This window comes from Trachymyrmex cornetzi, unplaced genomic scaffold (genome assembly GCF_001594075.2).
Source record: "Trachymyrmex cornetzi isolate Tcor2-1 unplaced genomic scaffold, Tcor1.1 scaffold25, whole genome shotgun sequence".
Taxonomy (NCBI): Eukaryota; Metazoa; Arthropoda; class Insecta; order Hymenoptera; family Formicidae; genus Trachymyrmex; species Trachymyrmex cornetzi.
Window position 1 is genome coordinate 2,164,668 of NW_017297166.1, and position 18,444 is coordinate 2,183,111.

The following is an 18,444-nucleotide window of genomic DNA, read 5'->3' on the forward strand; positions in this document are numbered from 1 at the left end:
CTGACGCGTTGAAAATCTCGCTACGTCCGGTGGTGTTTTCCTTCCCCTTGACAACATCCCTTTGCGTTGAGTGATCGTACGGGAATTTCAATGATGTCTTTAACGATGGATCTTCGAAGATTGTGAGAATATACGATGACGAGGATCTCAAGTACTCGACAAGAGTGGGTTCGGTCTGTCGGGTTGCAAGGAAGGAAATGCAATTATTCGCCAGCGTCTGCGCTTCTATATTGATCGGTGGTGGTGGCAGTGGAGGTACGACGGTGGTGGCGGCTGTGCTCGCGGCGCGTTCGAGCGTTCGGGTGGGACCACAACCAACCCCACAACGAACCCGCCCAAAATGTATTTTTGCCTGCGTCTCGTGCGGCTATTCCTGATCTCGGCGATTCTGTGCGTCGGTAAGGCCCGTTTTCGGAGCGACAAAATGAAGCTTGAAAAACTCGTGCGCCGTAGAAAAAGTTTAGTGTTTGGATATAGGAGTAAACTAATATTTTTTGACATCCTAGAGAAAGCGAAAAAAGTAGAGTGCGTGACAAAGCGGCGTGCGAATTTTTAATTTGCGCAATTTATCTCACGCGATTCAGGATCCCATCGATCGGACGTTTCCGTTAATCGGGTTAATCGTATTACTTGCAGGTTTGTGCTCCGAAGATGAAGAGAGATTGGTACGAGACTTGTTCAGAGGATACAATAAGCTCATCCGACCAGTGCAAAATATGACGGAGAAAGTGCACGTGAGGTTTGGCCTCGCCTTCGTGCAACTGATCAATGTGGTGAGATTTTCTTGTTTTGTTTCATGTTCGCGCGAATTTGTCAGATAATGACAGAAATTATAATTTTAAAAATGATATAACGAAATGTGAAAAAAAAAATGTTTCAGTTGTATCAAGTTCTTTAAATTTTTCAGAACGAAAAAAATCAGATTATGAAATCGAATGTATGGTTGAGATTCGTATGGATGGACTATCAATTACAATGGGATGAAGCAGATTACGGCGGTATCGGTGTCCTCAGATTACCACCTGACAAAGTGTGGAAACCAGATATAGTCTTATTCAATAAGTATGAATATCAAAAGACAGTTATTTATCTACTTTACTAAATTAAAAAAATACTTTAATCGTAATATACAGAAAGAACGTTAATTTTACTAACGTTTATGAAAATTTAAGTAGATGCAGATCTGAAAATAATTCTGTTAAACTATGAAAATAATTATGTAAGAAACTTTAGCGTGAAGAGCAATGTTGCAAAAAATTTTGATACTCTAGCAACCAGCTTGAGCATTCTATGTAATTATTTTCATATTCCGACAAAATTATTTTCAGATTTGTGTCTAACTAAATGTTTCAGAATCGTTCTTTCTGTGTGTATGAATAATTTAATTGTTTACATTATTTTTACATTAATATACATTAATTTCTAAAATAATTCAGATATATATTCAAATACATTAATATTGACATTTGAAATAAATTATTTTAAAAGTATAATTATTTCAAACTTGTTAATTAGCCACAAATGAATTTAAAAACAATTGTTTATTTCTCAATTTTTTGATTAAAGATGCATCAGCGACTAACAGTTAAAATTTTTCTTCTCTTTTTAATTAATAAATTTACATTTACATTTTTAATAATTATACCTATAAAAATTATATTTCCTTCGTTTGTAGTGCTGACGGCAACTATGAAGTTCGTTATAAGAGCAACGTGCTGATATATCCGAACGGCGAGGTGCTCTGGGTGCCGCCAGCAATTTATCAGAGCTCATGCACAATCGATGTAACATATTTCCCCTTCGATCAACAAACATGCATTATGAAATTCGGTTCATGGACCTTCAACGGTGACCAGGTCTCTCTCGCGCTCTACAATGATAAGAACTTCGTCGATCTATCCGACTATTGGAAGAGCGGCACGTGGGATATTATTCAAGTGCCGGCATATCTCAATGTTTACAAGGGTGATTTTCCCACAGAGACAGACATCACTTTCTACATAATTATCCGCAGGTGCGTATTTTACTCCTAATCTCTGTCAAAATTTTGGAATTGATACAGCTTCTGTAATTAGTATTTCATAGTTATAATGCAAAACTGTAATTACATAATAATCCTATACGTTACTGACAATGAGTCACATAACGTAAACATTCGTATTGTTTCTGCAGGAAGACTCTCTTCTACACAGTGAACTTGATACTGCCGACAGTTCTGATCTCTTTTCTCTGCGTACTCGTTTTCTACCTTCCGGCGGAGGCTGGTGAGAAAGTCACTCTGGGCATTAGCATTCTTCTATCATTGGTCGTGTTCCTCCTGTTAGTCAGCAAAATTTTACCACCGACTTCGCTAGTGCTGCCATTGATAGCCAAATATCTGCTCTTCACTTTTATCATGAATACTGTCAGTATCCTCGTAACTGTGATCATCATTAACTGGAACTTCCGCGGGCCAAGGACCCACAGGATGCCTCAGCTCATACGCAAGATCTTCCTTAAATATCTGCCAGCGATCTTGTTTATGAAACGACCAAAGAAGACGCGGTTGAGGTATGAATTTCCTTTTATGAGATATTATTAATCAGAAAAAATAACACAAATGAATAAAAAAGGCCATAATTGGTTACGAAAGGTCTTGGTGCCTATAATACCTTTATGTGAATTTCCAGTTCAAGTAAATAATTGTAATCCACGCAACGATAAAACATTTTATGGCGTTTAAAGTCAAAGTATAAAATAAATACCAGTAATCTGACATCTTATTATAATTTATATACATAATTTAATTTTAATTATAACTTATATATATATTAATATATTTTTTTTTGAATAAGAGATATTTATTTTACATATTGAACGTAGGCTATTTTGGGAATTGAAAAAAACAGAGATTTTTTTGTAAACATTGTATCTTTGTTCTACAAAATAAAAGAAAATTGAGTTTTAGAGAGTTAAAATAATTTTGTGGGTGGTTCGCACCTAATATGTCAATAAAGAGTTAAATTACATGTGCTGCCGAAGCATTGTCATTTCAATTTGTTTCTATCGAATGACAATCACATGGAATAATCGGATGTTATTTCATCAGATGGATGATGGAGATACCAAACGTAACACTGCCAGCTTCCACATACTCGGGAAGTCCGACCGAGGTGCCGAAGCATCTGCCAGCCTCTCTGGCAAAATCGAAAATGGAGGTGATGGAACTATCCGATCTGCACCATCCAAATTGCAAGATTAATCGTAAGGTTCATCACACCACGAGCAGTTCTAGCGGTGCTGGAGCAGGGGAAGGCATGGGCGATAGAAGAGGATCCGAAAGTTCGGATTCAGTGTTGCTCAGCCCCGAAGCCAGCAAGGCTACCGAGGCTGTAGAGTTTATAGCAGAGCATCTCAGGAACGAAGACTTGTATATACAGGTGAAGACCCTCGCAATCTTTTCGCATAAATAATACACTTTTAAGTAATATATAATTATTTTTCAAAATACTGTTTTTCAGACAAGGGAAGATTGGAAATATGTCGCAATGGTGATCGATCGACTGCAACTTTATATATTCTTTATAGTGACGACCGCGGGTACCGTCGGGATCCTAATGGACGCACCTCATATTTTCGAGTATGTGGACCAGGATTATATAATAGAAACTTACCGCGGGAAATAATCCAATTTGCCCCAACGAAGCGCAATCACAAATAATAGCCATTATTACGCGACCGTTCTCATTTCGTCTTTTTCGTCGACTTCTTTGAAATCGACTTCATAACGCCAAGTGAATAATTTTGTCATTTCAATAGTAAGCGTGAAACGTTTACAACTCAAGTGGCTGTTTAACATGCAATTATTTTTTATACCTACAGATTTTTATGAAATTCCCTGCGAAGTACAAATTTATTTGACGAAAGTCTCGATACAATCTTCTGCCATTGTGCGCATATTTTTGGTTTTGTGTAATTGTAAGATTGTAGAATCCGATTTGTAAGCTCTCCCAATGACGAAACTTGAGCGATCGAAATGGCATACATTATGTAGATAATAATTCCACTAGTGTTAATCATGGATGCCTCTGCGATTATTGTCTTCCCCGTCATTAACTTCCGGTAGCTCCATTGCGACACGCTTAGACAAAGGATTTATGAAACGATTATCGAATGGTTCTCATTCTTCATTTCATCGAAGAAATAGGTATTTTTAAAGTTTTTAAACGCGAGAAACCATATTGTAGGAGATTAATTGCCAACTTTATCATTTTTACAAAATAATATTTTATTAGCTACAAAGATATTTCTCTTTAATTATTTACGAAACTTTTTAAATCAGAAACTTGCTTAAAGTTTGAAAAGTTTGCTCAGATTTCATATTACAAAGAATTTTAATAATTACGTACTCGATAAATTTTTATTTAAAAAAATTTAATTTAATTTATTTCTAATTTATATAACATACTATTTCACTATTAATAACATTTTGTATGGTAATTGTGTGTATTATTAGAAATACTTATGATTGCTTCTTTAACCGTGTAATTATTATACTATATAACACAATTAATGTTAAACGATGAAATCCGCTTGTGTAGCATTACATATCGTATCTAGAAGGATACGGAATTAGTTTATAGTATTTTGGCAAAATTACTGTAATATTAATATAATGATGGTACGCACAAACCCGTTTAGTCAACTTATCGATATCTCTTAATTAGAATACAAATAATCCAATAGTCTAACAATAAGTTAGGAAAGTATATAAAACGAAAATATTATTTATCGTAAAGTAACTCACAATGAGAGACTCACATAAGTATTTCACGGATTTTGATCAGCTTTTGCAAGGTTATTCTAGAGAACACGAAAAAAGAATCCCTATAATGCAGTAAATTGCACCTCTGCGTATTTTTCGAGAAAATCGTGATTTTAGGTCAGGAAGACGGATCGCTTTTATGGTATTTACTGGAATTCCCCCAGGTTTGAAAGTGATCCGTCGTTGTGATCTAAAATCATGATTTTCTCGAAAAATACACAGAGATGCAATTTACTTTACAGAGATTATTTTTTGGTGCCCCAGAATAACCGTGCAAAAGCTGATCAAAATCCGTGAAATACTTATGTGAGTCTCTCCTTGTCAGAGTTACAGGAATTCACGTTTAACATTAAAAATTATGTAAAATCGTCGCGTATTTTTCTAGAATTTAATTTTATCACCATTTATTAATACATTTAGTATAGTTTCCCTATTTTAGGTAACTATACGCCAAATATGCGCGTTTGACGTCTATATACGTTAGTGTTAAACGTGTGGAAGAAAAATAGTCCTGTATTTAATCTCTCGATCATAATTTTAGTGATCAGCTTCAACCAAATCGATCAAATTCTCGATATCAAAGATTATAAGTCTCCGCATAAGATAAGATCGAAACGTTCTTTACGCATCCATACGTGGATGGTCACGCAGAGTCAATCGCGACAATGTTTTAGATATAAATTTGAAATAATTTTGATAATAATTGTGCAAGTCGTCACGTCGTAATTTTGTCGATTTCGCGTTTGATACTCGTCGTGGCATTGATTATAAATATCGATAGAACTGCGACGGTCTTGACACGCTCGTCAGATACGAACGAGCTCGTAGTAACGAATTTTACACGAACACGAGACGTTATAAATTACGAGCAATACGTTCGTATCGATATCTCCAGGAGACTCGGAAGGCCAATGCAGATCAAGGTATCCTTAACAATAATTTTTGAAGTACACACAAAGATTTATCTATAATAAGAAAATTAATTGTATCTTTAATGGTTACAAATGAAAATTGTATCTTGATCTGTTTTTTTGGCCTTTCTAAAAATAGGTCATGCTTTCATGTCTCGCATTTAAACGAAAATATCTGTGTAAACAGAACTAAATATTGCTTAATGTATTATTTAAAACATGTAGACATCATTTTCTCTTTTTGCTGTTGTTTCTTTTCTAACTAAATAAACAAGTATCTCTCACTTTATAAATACGTAAGTTAAACGGCTTTTATATTATTAATTTATTGTTATTTGTTGAAAGTATTTATGTATGTAGATATAATTTTTTTAATTGTATTTTTTTTAATGAGAGAAAATGATTAAATTAAGAACAAATAACCATGCTTAATTAAATGCGGGATGAGAATATGAGCGCTATATGTTGCGTTAATAATTATGCGCGTATTAGGAAGCATGATTTTTCATCACAAGAACGCCGTGCGTTAATAAAACATCGTAGCCATGCTTGCCGTATATATTGTACAGAGAGACTGTTAAACAGTCAAGTCTTCTTTAATAAAGAACGTTCTGTTCGGAAGAAAGTTGCAGTCGACTGTTGGATATCGAGGATTTTGTTGCGAGTAGTGAAACAACCGAAAATATTATTTTTCATATTTCTTTCAAATTTTATGCAGCTGCAATATCACCTCAATCTATTAAATTTGAAAATTTTGTATTTATAAATTTCTTTTTAATTTTATAATTAGTCAAATGTGTTATGATGATTTATTAGGTTATGTCAATTGTTAATTAATCAGCCTCACAGAATTTTTTAATATAATAAGGCACACTTAATAGTTATCCTGTTTAATGATGTTAATGTTAATGTTACAGATGTTGCAACAGTTTCTTCAAACGCATTTAAATCTGTTAGAACATAAACCGATCGTTATGTTTATTGGAGCAAATAGTAAAATATAATTTTGAACTTACTTGAAAATGCTTGACAGAATAAGAAGTCGCAGAATCCTAGAATGGAAAATTGTTTTTGTTTATAATTATTTGCGTCAATCTTAGCAAATTTAGATGCGTGGAATACAGGTTTACGATATTTTTAAAAGAAATTGAATGTACTCATAGTAGATTTTTCTTTCATCTTTGGTAAATCGATCAAGAAAACGTTTATTTACAAATTTTATATTTAAAACACGTTCACGTTGCAATGTAGTGTGTTAAAGAAAAGTTTATGTACATCCAGATTTATTGACAATGTTTTATAATACCGTTATATAATACCGTTACTTATTGATAGCGCATGTCGTGTCTTCCTGGAAAGAAATACAATAATTAAAATTTAGAAACCAAGCACACTGGCATATTCCGTTTTGTTCCATCCCTCTCATGTCATAAGTTTCGTGTAATTTATTCGGTGCGATTTAACACAAACAATAACAATAAACGACATCATACCGTTCAGCCCGTGTATATGTGTCTTATCTACTGCGGAAAGGAAGACGATCGTATCAGCGAATATGTATTATAGTTCACTTTGCGCATAAAACAAAAAACCGAAAATTGTTGAATCGAAAAGTTTGTACTTTATTATGCATGATAAATAACATAGTGATTATATATTCGTGCATTACTGTATGTTGGTAGGTAAAAGAGAAATTTAACATAAAAGTTAAGTATTCCTTTTTATAATGAAATAATGCATCAATAAAGCTCATGAAATTTTATACCTTCACGTTTCTGTTTTGACTGATATCACGATTGCACTTTGCAGCATCAATGTTCTGAATTGCAACTCCGCATAAATGAAGCATTGAGGAATAACGTTGCTCTCTCAAATCACCGATAAGAACTCATTGCAAGAAATTAACTGTTCGTGCATAGCCGAAAGAAAAGAGGAGGAAATGGAAAACGTTTATTTTCATTTCATTTATTTCAACAATTTCATAATAACGTAATAATGTTAATAATATTACAAACTGCATAGCCGAAAGAAAGAGGAGGAAATGGAAAACATTTATTTTCATTTCATTTATTTCAACAATTTCATAATAACGTAATAATGTTAATAATATTACAATGCGGCGATTACAGTGCTCACCAGTTAACAGGGATTCTCATATCGATCAACGTTGCCTCGAAAAGGAGCCCAGCGTAGAAATATAACAAATTTTTATTTACGCTCTCTTATATCTCCTCCGGTATGGATTTACTATTATCAGACCAGGCTGTTATCGGAGGCATAATTAAATGTCAAGTGAGATCGGGTGAGTTCAGTTCAATTGCATCGTCCCACCAGAGTCTATGGAAACAGTAACATTTCTTTGTTTATTCTCGCTCTTCTCTCCTCGCATTCTCGATGGCGATCGATAACGCGCACCTTAATTGTCGATCTTAATGACTGGGTGTAACGGTGGACAATACGAGGCGATTTCGTTCTTTTTAAAGTACATAAGGAATAAAGATATAGGTAGGTAATGAAGAAAGTTAGATCTCGCGCTCTACATAGGTTCGGTTTTTCTGAAATCGCATCAGCGCGGTTTTTAATGTCCTTTAAATTCAATAGGTTAGCATCGAGAGATAATTAAGTTATAACTTTATCTTTTTTTTTTCCATTGTTAGTTTAGAGAGAAAGTGATCTCGATAAAGTTCGTCCCTAACTGCTAATAAACTACCTTTGAATCACCCCTATAATTACTGTCAGAGTATAACTACGTCGCTATTGATTACAGGCTAGTTTTAATATTCAGTTAATCGATATTATTAACCATTTTCTTTTATTCATTATTACGAATATGACTTTAGCATTCAATAGTTTAAATATATATAGTTTATGTTTAGTGGTACATGTGCTTAATAGTTTCGCTTTTATTTATTTATTTATTTATTTGTTTATTATTATTTATTTTTTGCGGTAATTTAGAAATTATATTTTAATCTCGCTGTTTTGCTAACCACCTAACGCGAATTCTCGTTTCCTTTGCCATTTAAAAAAAATCATTTTCTCTTCTTTTGATAGGACAACGCAGTTTCCTGTGAAATCGTGCGTGGTGAGTTAGCTGAGCGAGGATTCAAAAAGGAAGGAAACGAGTATTGCTTGCCGGAAATAACTATGTGCACTTTTGCTTTTGTAAAAATTCATTTTTAAATTCAGTTGGCTGTGACGCGTTTTTTCTTATCTCTGTTCTCTTTTATATATATATATATATATATATTTTCCATTCTTTACACATATTTATATATTTTTTCTTCATCTCATTTATCTGTTGAATTTGAATGTAATATTCGCTCAACTCAAACTCAAAATTTTGTTTCCTCTCTCATTCACGATATTACGCAGTAAATGTATATATTAAAAACACATTAATTCAACATTTGAGAGCATAAGGCAATTGAAAGAATTTATACTATTAAAGAAAGAAATTTGTATTTTAGTTTTATACTTTTAACGTTATCTACAATATATGTTTTATGTTGTTCTTTGTCAAATCGATGTTGTATATAATATATTTGTCGGACATTAAATTATTTCTTTCATTATGTGTCATATCTTTTTCTTTATTTCGAGAAACTTATCGGCAAAGAGATAAAGAACATTTGTCATCTTTTTCAGGACACGATTTAATAAGTTAACGGCGAAATGAATCGACAAAACCTTTTTCTAAAAACTACAACAATTTGAATAATTTGCAGAATTATTTCGCAGATTCTCCTCGATCCTCGTAACGAATTAATTCGTAATCGATTCTACGTGTTACTGCCGCGCCGTTGATCTCCATCACGTTAATTACATTCCTATTCAGCCCTATCGCGTATACGTTCGCTTCACGGCGTGCTCGGTTACGCTTTAAGGATTAGCTAAAAATTTGGCACTTGAACTTACGCTTCACCTAATCAGTTAATCTAATTAATTAATTCGCCACCGTTGTAGAAAGAGATACGCACACGAGCATACCTTAATTACTCCGTTTCTACTTGGTTTTCTCGCTTTCGCCTGTCCGCGTTAATCGACCGGTGAACCCGGGTTGATTGATCATTGTAATGCTTTACAAACAATGGCACAGTGGAATTTACACGCAAACCTTGCCCTGAGCCGCGCCGGCAAAACGATTCGATGACGAAAACGTGACACTCGAAATCCGCGTCACTGCGTGCGATGGCACGAAAAGCGTCGTTTTACTTTTGCTGTTTCGCCGTGATGGCCCCACAAACTATTGAAACGTGAATACTATGGCGCAGTTTTATAGCAAAAACATCCTATATCTCCATACAATTGTTCCATCAAGAGCAATTTAACCCGAGACTGGATGCACGGGCTTTCCAATCGGAAGAATATCAAAAGAATCGTCCTTTATGTCGACTATTTGTCTACTATTGTTTTATTCGATCCAAAACGCTTGCAACCCAACAACACCAACTAACAGTAACATAACTGTTAGTTATAATTTCCCATTCAGCAGTATAATTGTAATATAGGACGTGCTTATATATTACAGTCATACATTATAGTTATATTAGTGAATGAGAAATTCTAACTAATAATTACTATTAGTTGCAGGTGTTTGCCGAGAATCTACGTACTATTTTCGTGAAATAGGTCATTACATAATTTCTGTTGTATTTCTGGATAAAATTTAAATCACACCAGAACTTTGCGAAGATATTTATTTACAGATATCATTCGTTAGAAAGTCAAAAATTCTTACAAATTTTTTAAACACGTGACAAGTCCACAAAATAAAAAAATTTTCCATTTTATCCAACTCGAAGTTTTCTATATATAATTATTATCAAACCCACAACTAAAAAACTAAAAAGACATAGTAACTTTTTGAAAGCAGAGATTTTAAAACCCTTTTTAAAGATTAATTAAATTTTGTTTATTTTAACGAAGTCATGGCTATTAATAATAATACGAAAATACAGAAATTATGCAACGATTTTATATATATATATAACATTGTTTTTGTAATGTGGTCACGTTTTTAAATAACATATCTCTTTTATAAGGCAATTGTTGAGTTTCTTCCCGTCAAATTACTCCTCTTTATGCGTAAAAATTTACTGTAAAAGTTTAATACGATCGATAAGCAGAACGACGCGATTCGTGTAAGAAGCAGCAATATCCTATGCGGACGATATCTCGTTTCGCTTAATTTAACAACGGGGCTGAGCGCGAGCAACGATTTATACGCTACATGTCGTCGATATAATTAAACCTCTGTTGCGTATAATATACATATAATACATGTATATGTGCTATATACATGTACGTATAAAGAGCGGTCTAATAAGAACGGGCAAGGGATCATCGATCTTCCGAACGTCTCCATCGATCCAAAGCGGCCCTTCTTCAAAGTCAGACATACTATTTAAAAAGTAATGAAAAGCGTAATTGCCTTTAGTTTTTTCATAATTTCGGCGCTTCGGTCCCTGCACTTGATTATAACAAAGATTAGTGATAATCATTCTTGCTAGTGTCACTTCTCCATGTCTCTCCATCTCGAAAGTATGCGTGTGAATAATTTATTATGAAAAATTCACACTGTTTCCAAAAGTTAGCAAAAATTGAAACTCCGTGCGCTCAAAAAACGCACTACCATTAAATCCGATCATCGTTATCGGATTGAATAAGTCGTAAAATGTATTGATCACATAATCGTCAGTGAGTCAATAATTTTATGTTTTAAATATCGCGAGTTTCATTCGATAAAATTCTCATTTTAAATCCTCAACTACTCGTTCACGATTTCTGCAAGTTCATGCAAAATGCACGAATGCAAGTACATGCATTTGAGTGAAGGTAAAATTACGATCCTCGGAGGAATAATCACTTGGACGAGTAAATCTCGTCCCATTTCGCCTTTCGCTTTCCGTCGTGCGGCTAGTTTCAGTGCTAGATCTACGAGTGTACAGCTTGTCGCGCTAGAGCTTCAACTACTTACATCACAGCGAACTACTAACGCTGAACAGCCGCGAGCAGTTGCAACGATTTTCATCGAAGCCTTGATTATATTCCCTTGAGCGATATTGGTGCAAACGGGATCAGTTTCACGCGAGTACTCGACGATCATTACAGCGACGATCTCGCGAAAACTTTGCAACTGAGAAAACTCGTCAGCTATACTAGGCGACTAATGGCGGAAGACTTTGGCATGCTATAGTATAATAGACCTTACGATAAAAGTTACACTCGACGGATAGATAATGCGTCGATATTCTCGTGTTAATTAGAGGTAGTATTACATATATCAAGAAGTATACAGTTTTCGTCGTTAGCCGCTTGGAGTCATCGGGGGATTGTCTTGACACTTAAACGACAGGCATAATTGATGAGCAATCGTAATTATTTCTATCGGTAAGTCCTTAGGTAAAGTCCTTAAAACGCTCGAGTAAGTAATAGTCGAGTGAAACAGACTAAAAGTGCTATGAAACTCGCACAATGCTTAACTCGTTATAGCCCGTATGTCAGAAATACAAGAGTACTTTACTTAAGGATTTTCATACAACTGAAGAAAAATTTACGTTTGGGTATAACGGGTTAATTTTCATATCACGACGGAAGTATTGCGGAATATCGGCTTAATGAAACGAGATTTATCATTAAATTTTGAAATTACATTATTGATTTCAAATTGGAAATAGTTAGTCTTAATAATATCAATATTCTTTGATCTACTTTCGATCTTCTGTTCTTTCTTGCTTGATGATCGATGAACGAGAGACGTTCGAAAAATCTCTTATCTCTTCCAAATTTTATTTTTTTCACCCTGTACATCTGCACTACTACGGTATCCTATAAGCTTATCAACCTTCATTTAGTTAACTTAATTATATTTATATTTCTCTCTCTTTCTCTCTCTCTCTCTCTCTCTGTCCGCCACAACTACTCCTTAAATGGGAACGATTCGATTCGCGATCGGAAGTCGACTTAATCGTATATCAACGTCGTAGAAAGGAGATTTCAACATTTCGTACACAGGCGAAAAGTTTCGTGGCTAATACGTTTTAATATTATTATTGTAATTATTAATAGTAATAGTAATATTATTATTTACCGTTATCATTAATCGTTATCACTAACGTTATCATTATTATTATTATTCTTTTTTGTTACAAGATTACAGTTTATATAACAGCCCCGCGCATATTAAGCTGAGTCGATTTTAAAGGCGCAAGTCACGTTAATGCCGCGTATCTTACTCCTTCTTTCACTTTCTCTCTTTTCTTCCTTATTCGGCCATTCGCTTAAATTGTTCAATTTGTACGAAAATTTCATTGTCTACCGCCGCTCTCATCTAATTTTTACAAAGTAATATGATAAAAAACAGTTATGAGTCAAAGGAGCTGACGAGTTTTTTAAATTCATTTATACCAAAAGCTTAGATTTGCATATTTTATGCAAATTTATAGTATTAAAAATAATCAAAACATTTAATAAAGCCTTTTATTTTTTTCGTGTAAAAAATTAAAGATTTTTCTAGTTATTTTCTTCTTTCAACTCTAAAATTATAAGAATAAAAATAATTAACTGAGCGCAAGCAAGGTACTAACACTTGGTGCTAGATTATAAAAACGATAACAAGGTTTATTACAACATTAAAAATGACCCAATTAGGGTCGAAACGTATATTGTGATAAACCTTGTTGTCGTTTTTATTATCCAGCATCAAGACCTTGCTTGTGTAACCCTGTTTACTACTTTTATCTTTAAAATTATTGAATTTCGTTCTCATCGAATTTTAAAATTTGAAAAAGTTGAAGAGATAATAATTTAAAACGACATTATATTTGTATAAAAAATGTGTCGCATGACATTTAATTGTATATTTTAATATTTTGATCTCTGCCAATTTAAATTATTAATTTTTTAAATATACATATGTATATATATATATATATATACACACATTCGTCTATATGATAATGGTAATAATAAAAATATAAGACAATCGAGAAATGTTTTGTTTCGTAAAGTTAATCGAAAATTTCTACACATGTACTTTACTATTAAAATTGACTGAAAATAAACAATAAAGTTTATTAATTTTACTTTTTGTCTTTATCGCTTGATAAATCTATATCCAGACTTATAACTATTCATTACAATTAATTTCAATTGTGAAAGCGGCGGATCCATACCACATTCAAGTACGTTTGCTGCGTTATCTTCGGAATACTGTTCATATTCAATTCATATTCAATTGTTCGAGTTCAAGGAGGTGGAAACTTTTCATGTAAAGTGCGTGTCACGTTTCGCCTGAATTAAAAATTCACTTTTACGCGAATTTAGATGTTTGAGAATCTCTCAACAAGAATTTTTCATGGCAATAATTCTCCTTACGATTCCCTGTCACGGAAATCACAGGAAGAAGTCTATGTTGAATGATATAATATTTGCATAACTGTAAGCACTTGAGTTTTATATATATCGTAAAATTAGGTGAGTTTGCATCACGGTGAGAAAGAGATTTCGGAACATTTCGTACTCTGACATGCTAGATTTACTTTATTTAATTATATGTTTCACTCTTAATGACTGTTGTTTATCTACAAATGCTGTAATATTTATATATATTTATATAAACCAATATAATTTTAAAACTATATTCTCCTTAGATGCAAACCATCCTATGGTAAGTACAGAAAATCTTGCATTGATTCGTTATAATTTTTGTTGTGAAGAAACTAATTATTTCCACGCAAAGGAAAGAATGGTTGTTCTTGTCCTCGCTTATAGTAGTATGTGTTTGTATGGTATGCCTATCAATTTATAGGGAAATAAAATAGCAGTTGTTAGCGACAAATTACAGTGAGCAATTTTCTGGTTTCATCATAAATTTCAATGTGCGATATGTGATATAATGCACATTTATAAGTATAATTAGAACAACTATAGTTGTACAGTGTCGCATACCATGGTACGTATTATTATTTTTTTTTCTATCTAATCGTTAAACCTCGATTACATTAAGATCGCGCGTTGTCTCGCTAACACGATTTTTTGATACCCGTAATGTTCTAGGACTCGTAATCCATATACGCCGCTGTTTCTAGATTAATTTTATATTTGCGATATAATTAATTGCAATTGGTTTGATACGCGTACTATATTTTGTGCATAACAATTGCGGTTAAATTTGAATAAGCGAAGGCTTCGTTAAAAGAAGCCCTAGCAATAAAATTATTCCCCTCCAACGTTTTCATTCAAAATAATACGAGAATTCTTTGAAAATCTTACTGAAAATATATGACGAAATTCAGTAAGAAATATTTTTAATGTTTCTTTTTATTATATAGGAATATCTGTGTTGCAATTTTGAAAATATTTATAAAAAAAAGCATCCCGGAAAAAACGAAACATGAAATCTATTCACATTTTTCTTCTTATTCTATATATATAAAAACAGATGGTATATTCTTATCGCAATAAAAACGACGTTGTTAAACACCTTTCCACCAACTTGAACTACAGCAAACGCACATTAAAAAAAACTATGGGATCAGACGTCTTATAATGACAAAAATTACAAAGGCATTAAGAAATCTCTATTTTATATCATTAACTTTTTTGGAAAGGATATAATCCACGGCACTTTGTTGCCTGGAAGTAGGAGGACAAACGTTTTCTTGTCTGAACTCTGTTTGAGAAGCTTATTCTATCTTATGTATACCAGATAAAATAAGCTTGAAAACGTAAAGTTTTTTTGAGGTATTATAAATATATACAAAAATACGATCTAAGACAGAAATGATTCTTTGAAGATAAAATTAAAGAGTTGGAAAGTAAACGTATTTCAAATTATTATCAAATGTATTCCTCTTTAAATACATAAATTCCTTATTTTTTCCTTCTTCCTACTTCCAAAGCGCGATGTGTGGCATTTGTTGTTCTAGTTCTAAAGTACTAGATCAGTTCAACATGTATTGGTTCATAAGACCAGGCGTAACGTCATTATCTCGCCAAGTCAATATATTAGAGGCTAATCGAGCCGTTTATTAATTTTTATCGCATAAAGGGCAATCGTGTCGGCATTAAAACGTTGATGTCTCGAACTGTACATTTTGTTCCTTTTTTTTTTTTAACAAATTCTTTCCTTGATTTCTCCTTAACTATTTCACACCGATAATGATTAATCGCATTTTTTCGTCTAAAAATTTCTATCTCTCTTACGAGTTTAACACATTCGTTAATCTGCTTATTTCTTTCCTTTTTTTTATTTTCCGCTCGCTAGAGATCAAAAAACATCGTATTCTTACTATACTTCTACGCGTAATTCCGTCCACGATACAACATGATCAACAACGATTCATTACTTTAATAATCTTTAATAGTATTTAAAAGATAACGTGATTGGTTGTCGCGTATCCAGTGCCGATGGTCGAAAAATGTACGATACGACTTGAGTTCGTCTCCCTGATGTCTCGTCGAGACGACGTCCGCCTACGAGTCTGTCCGTGTGAGCAAGAGTAACTTCCTTTCTTTATCGGTCGCCATCCCACGTTGCTTTTTCTTCTTCCGTGAGTAATCGTCTCCGTCGCTTCCGCGATTTTCTATCACATTCTTGAGCGGCTCGTAAATTAGCAGAGAACATGAAAAGTGTCAATTTTTTGGATGCACTCGAAAGTGAAGTCATGTCCTTTGTATCGTTTTTTTTTTGTGGTTGAAAAAAATATTTATCGTGACAGATCACTCGTAGTGTTTAGTATTGCAATATTAATTTATACATAGTATAATTGCTCAATTTTAATATAGCTGCCGATGTTCAGTGTCAGCTAAAATACGCCGCAGTGTTCTGAACAGAACAAGTGACATTAAAGTTACATGCTTTTTTCTAAGAAGAGAAATAAAAGCCCATTCTTGTATAGCTTTTGTTCTCGAAAACAATTTTTAAATGTCGGAAAGAAGTTACAATTATACTGTCGCGATAATAGTTTCTGTAATGGCATCGTTACAGAGAAGAAAAAGGATTGATGCGTGAAACATTAAAGCGTACGCGAATATTTGTGTGTTCAAAACGTAAGTATGTCTGCGTAAACTCGCGTTTATACGTGCGATGTAAGAGGTAACGATCCGTTTTCTCGGCACACATCCAACGGGAAATATACGTATTTTTCTTGAAACTCAAAACTTGCAAATCGTATTAAAAAATGTGAGATTTTTGGCTGTCCAGGTTCCATAATTTATATGAAATTCGGACAGTCAACTTGAAAAGTTAGTCGTCTAATTCTCGAAATATAGAGCCGTTTAATATCCTAAAATAAATATATATATATATATATATATGCGATATTAAGCTCGTATTTACACGATCCCGATAGCAAAATAGGGATCAGAAAATTGCATTCATCATTAAATGTGCGACGAGAATGCAGATTAATAACGAAACTATTTAAATTTGCAGATATGAAAAAAAGTACATCGCTCTCGAAACTGAATTTCTCGCAGCGGAAGTTATCGAACAATCGCAACCATCCTTTTTGCATTTGTCTCTCACGTCCGATTTTTGCATCCTTCCGTAGTGTCCTTCGGTTCTCTCTCGCGACCTACTCGAGAGAGTATTTTGTGTCACCGCCACTTAAATCGTAATACAAATCCTCCATTTATTAAGTCGTCGATTTTTACATACTAATGATACGGATAAGAAAAATTCACCTGGCATTATTTGAATCACCTTGGCAGTTCATCGTGTGTATTCTGAAAGTGTAACCTGTGCGTTTACCTTTAAAGCCCAACCCTTGTCCTGCTTTGTCCTTTTTATTCCTATTTGTCGTTTTTTGTCTCCTCCTCCCTTCATCATTTCGTTTTGTACGGACAAAAAAGAACCGTCGTGTCGACATTCTCGAGCGTTTCTTTTCGCATCTCAGTATAGACAAGGACCATCAACAGACATATAGTAATTCTGGAATTTCTTTAGGATATTACAGTTTACGTATTCTCGAAAACATCAGTCACACTTGAAAACTTTGATTTTATATCAGTGTTTTTTTTGTTCTGAGCGCACTACTATATTATTCATATTTTTCATTTATGTGTTAATTTTATGTCCCTTGAAATTGATATTTTTCAAAATTGATGCTTTTGGAGATTCTCGAATTTGGAGTCTTTATATGCGAATTCGTAGAAACGTTACGAAACTTGTCTGGACTGCCGTAAGAGTCTCTTAAACCTAGCAATATACTGATCCTCGGGTACATTCGAAGATTTCTATATCGTACTAACCTTGGGCCGCAGAAAAGTATTTTTAACTCATTGGCAAATCACGGTTCCGTGTGTATTAACGCTCTCGCATGATGTTACGTGCGTGTGTGTACGTGTTGTATGTGTGGTACATCCCCAAGTAGTAGTCGTGGAGGACAGAGTCGAATACTCTTTTTTGGATTCGAACGTTACTTATCTCTATGAAAATTCGTAATTGGATCTTTTATAGAACTAATTATTTAACTCGTTCGCGAGAAAATGTACCATCTCAACTGTACAAAGTGTTCGTCACATCGACTGCTCTCAGGGATGCGTGTAACAAACCAGTGTACGTGTTCTTCGCGTATACTGTATTCCCGCGTGTCCTTTGCTTCTTCACGCGTGTGCTCGCGCCATTTATAAACGGTGTGTCAACGTGTTTCGCTAAGGCGTCCTCGTGGGATAATTATATGATAAAATTTTACCGTTACTATTACGTAATTATTATTAATA

At 33.8% G+C, this 18,444-nt stretch overlaps 1 protein-coding gene across 1 annotated transcript; it reads left to right on the forward strand.

Moving 5' to 3' along the window:
• Window positions 1-264: 264 nt before the first annotated feature.
• On the forward strand, window positions 265-4,276 carry nAChRbeta1 (nicotinic acetylcholine receptor beta1). The gene is made up of 7 exons (XM_018508113.1): window positions 265-398; window positions 637-773; window positions 908-1,062; window positions 1,676-2,014; window positions 2,173-2,550; window positions 3,089-3,419; window positions 3,501-4,276. Exons 1-7 carry the CDS (start codon window positions 341-343, stop codon window positions 3,663-3,665), a joined length of 1,563 nt encoding a protein of 520 aa, XP_018363615.1. The 5' UTR covers window positions 265-340; the 3' UTR covers window positions 3,666-4,276.
• Window positions 4,277-18,444: the final 14,168 nt, after the last annotated feature.

Coding starts and splice junctions, on each gene's coding strand:
- nAChRbeta1 (XM_018508113.1), top strand. CDS start 341: ATGTATTTTTGCCTGCGTCTCGTGCGGCTATTCCTGATCTCGGCGATT. Junction 774..907: donor TCGTGCAACTGATCAATGTG/GTGAGATTTTCT, acceptor TAAATTTTTCAG/AACGAAAAAAATCAGATTAT. Junction 2,551..3,088: donor CCAAAGAAGACGCGGTTGAG/GTATGAATTTCC, acceptor TTATTTCATCAG/ATGGATGATGGAGATACCAA.